This window comes from Phytophthora parasitica, assembly GCF_000247585.1.
Source record: "Phytophthora parasitica INRA-310 unplaced genomic scaffold supercont2.3, whole genome shotgun sequence".
NCBI lineage: Eukaryota > Oomycota > Peronosporomycetes > Peronosporales > Peronosporaceae > Phytophthora > Phytophthora nicotianae.
In genome coordinates this window covers 1433761-1435405 of record NW_008648989.1, presented here as the reverse complement: position 1 = coordinate 1435405, position 1645 = coordinate 1433761, and the positions used below count along the sequence as shown (strand labels likewise).

The window sequence follows — 1645 nt, the reverse complement described above, 5'->3', positions numbered from 1 at the left end:
CCAAAAGCAAGACAACACGACACGCCCAACACAGGCCAGTTCGCAGTCCCTAAACTGTTGGAAAAATTGGCACGCAGGCCTGGGTTTCCAACTAATTGGAAGGTGCTTGTTCCGCTCGATATAAATGACGACGATGGCATCACAACAAAGAATTTCGACGGAATCGTGCGACCATGGTTCGCCAAAGACGGTAAATACTACTGGAAAATCGAATTTGCGGATGCCGACATCGACGTTGAGCCGTACGCCATACAGGAGTTAGCGCATGTGCTGAACCACACCGCCAGGTCCGGTTATGCGTTTGTGTGAGCTTCACAGTCGACACAAAAGATCACCAACGCAGTCTATATATTGCTTTTTTAACAAATGCCACACCTTTGGTTTACAAGTTTCTTTCCGCCATCATTATCCGTATGATTAACATTGTTAAAGTAACAATGAAGTAGTATCACACGTCAAAAAATTATCACACGCCAAAAATCTCACTACCACACGTTCTAAACACAGTACACGCGTATAACAACGGGTAAACGCGAAAAGCCATGCCACACGCTAAAAATCTTGCCACACGCGGAAACCCACGAAAGTACATGCGGAAAAAATTCGTACCCAAGTCAAACAACGACAGAAACGTAGCCAAGTACAGCGTGACGGAGCTGGGGTGTTTGGCTGTTGTTTCAGCTGAGAAGATCTTTCAGCCACATCGCTATGGATGTAAACTCATAGGCATGACGGACTACGTGATATGGCGATCGTTGTTGAGGACCAAGGGCTTATCAGGTCATCTGTACCGATGGACGCTCATTATTACAAGAATACGACTTAAAGCGTGCGTATTGGACAGGGCATCAGAACGTGGTAGCCGACGCTCTGACGCGCGGTTTCGTGAATCTGCAGATCGGGACGAAGGCGATGGCACCGGAGCAAAAGCACTCACAGGTCCAGAAGACGATTACTACAGCGGCAAAGAAAGTGTTGACCAGTGCGGTGTCCGAGTACACGAGAAGCAAGTCGGGCAATATGCTGAACAAGGATATTGTGGCAATCGGAAAGGTAGTTTATATTTCTGATGACGATGCCGTCTTACGAGATGTACGTGAATGGGTCCGAGTAGTACACAGGATACATTAACGTTGGTGTTGCGTCAGATGGAGGAAACGGCACAGATCGACACGCGACAGGTGGTTAATAAGTGCAAAAATGTTGGCACTGGAGATGGTAGTGTCGGTAAAGAGTGGAGTATCATTATGGGTAATGTGGATGTAACCGACATCAGGGCAACGGCGTCAGTGAGGCGACCAGGATGGCGAGGGCGAGGACCTTCAATCAGCGGAGGAAATGAATGACGACGCTGCCAAAGATATCGTCAACACGGTGAAGGCGTACCGTGTCGAGTCAGCTAAGATGGGAGTTATATAAATCACGCTGAGGATATCAAGACAGAGCAAGAGCGCTCGGAGGTCGTGCAAAATTTGTTACGCAAGGGCGCTTGTCTAGGCAGAAAATAACAGTGCGTGGTGATGGATTAGTGGCCAAGGACGGCAATAAAATCGTGTTCACGGCCGTGTAATGGTTACCGGCGTTCAAAGCGGTTCATGACGACATCTGAGTGGGTCAGTTGCGTAGGCTGTAGCGGACCTGGTGT

At 48.4% G+C, this 1645-nt stretch overlaps 1 protein-coding gene across 1 annotated transcript; it reads left to right on the top strand.

The window, feature by feature from the left end:
* Nucleotides 1–688: 688 nt before the first annotated feature.
* Nucleotides 689–1419, top strand: PPTG_01611 (hypothetical protein; the record flags this gene model as incomplete). The annotated part of the gene is made up of 4 exons (XM_008894980.1): nucleotides 689–829; nucleotides 898–1092; nucleotides 1149–1227; nucleotides 1295–1419. The coding sequence occupies exons 2-4, from the start codon at nucleotides 913–915 to the stop codon at nucleotides 1417–1419; spliced, it is 384 nt and encodes a 127-aa protein (XP_008893228.1). The 5' UTR covers nucleotides 689–829; nucleotides 898–912.
* Between the last annotated feature and the right edge of the window lie 226 nt (nucleotides 1420–1645).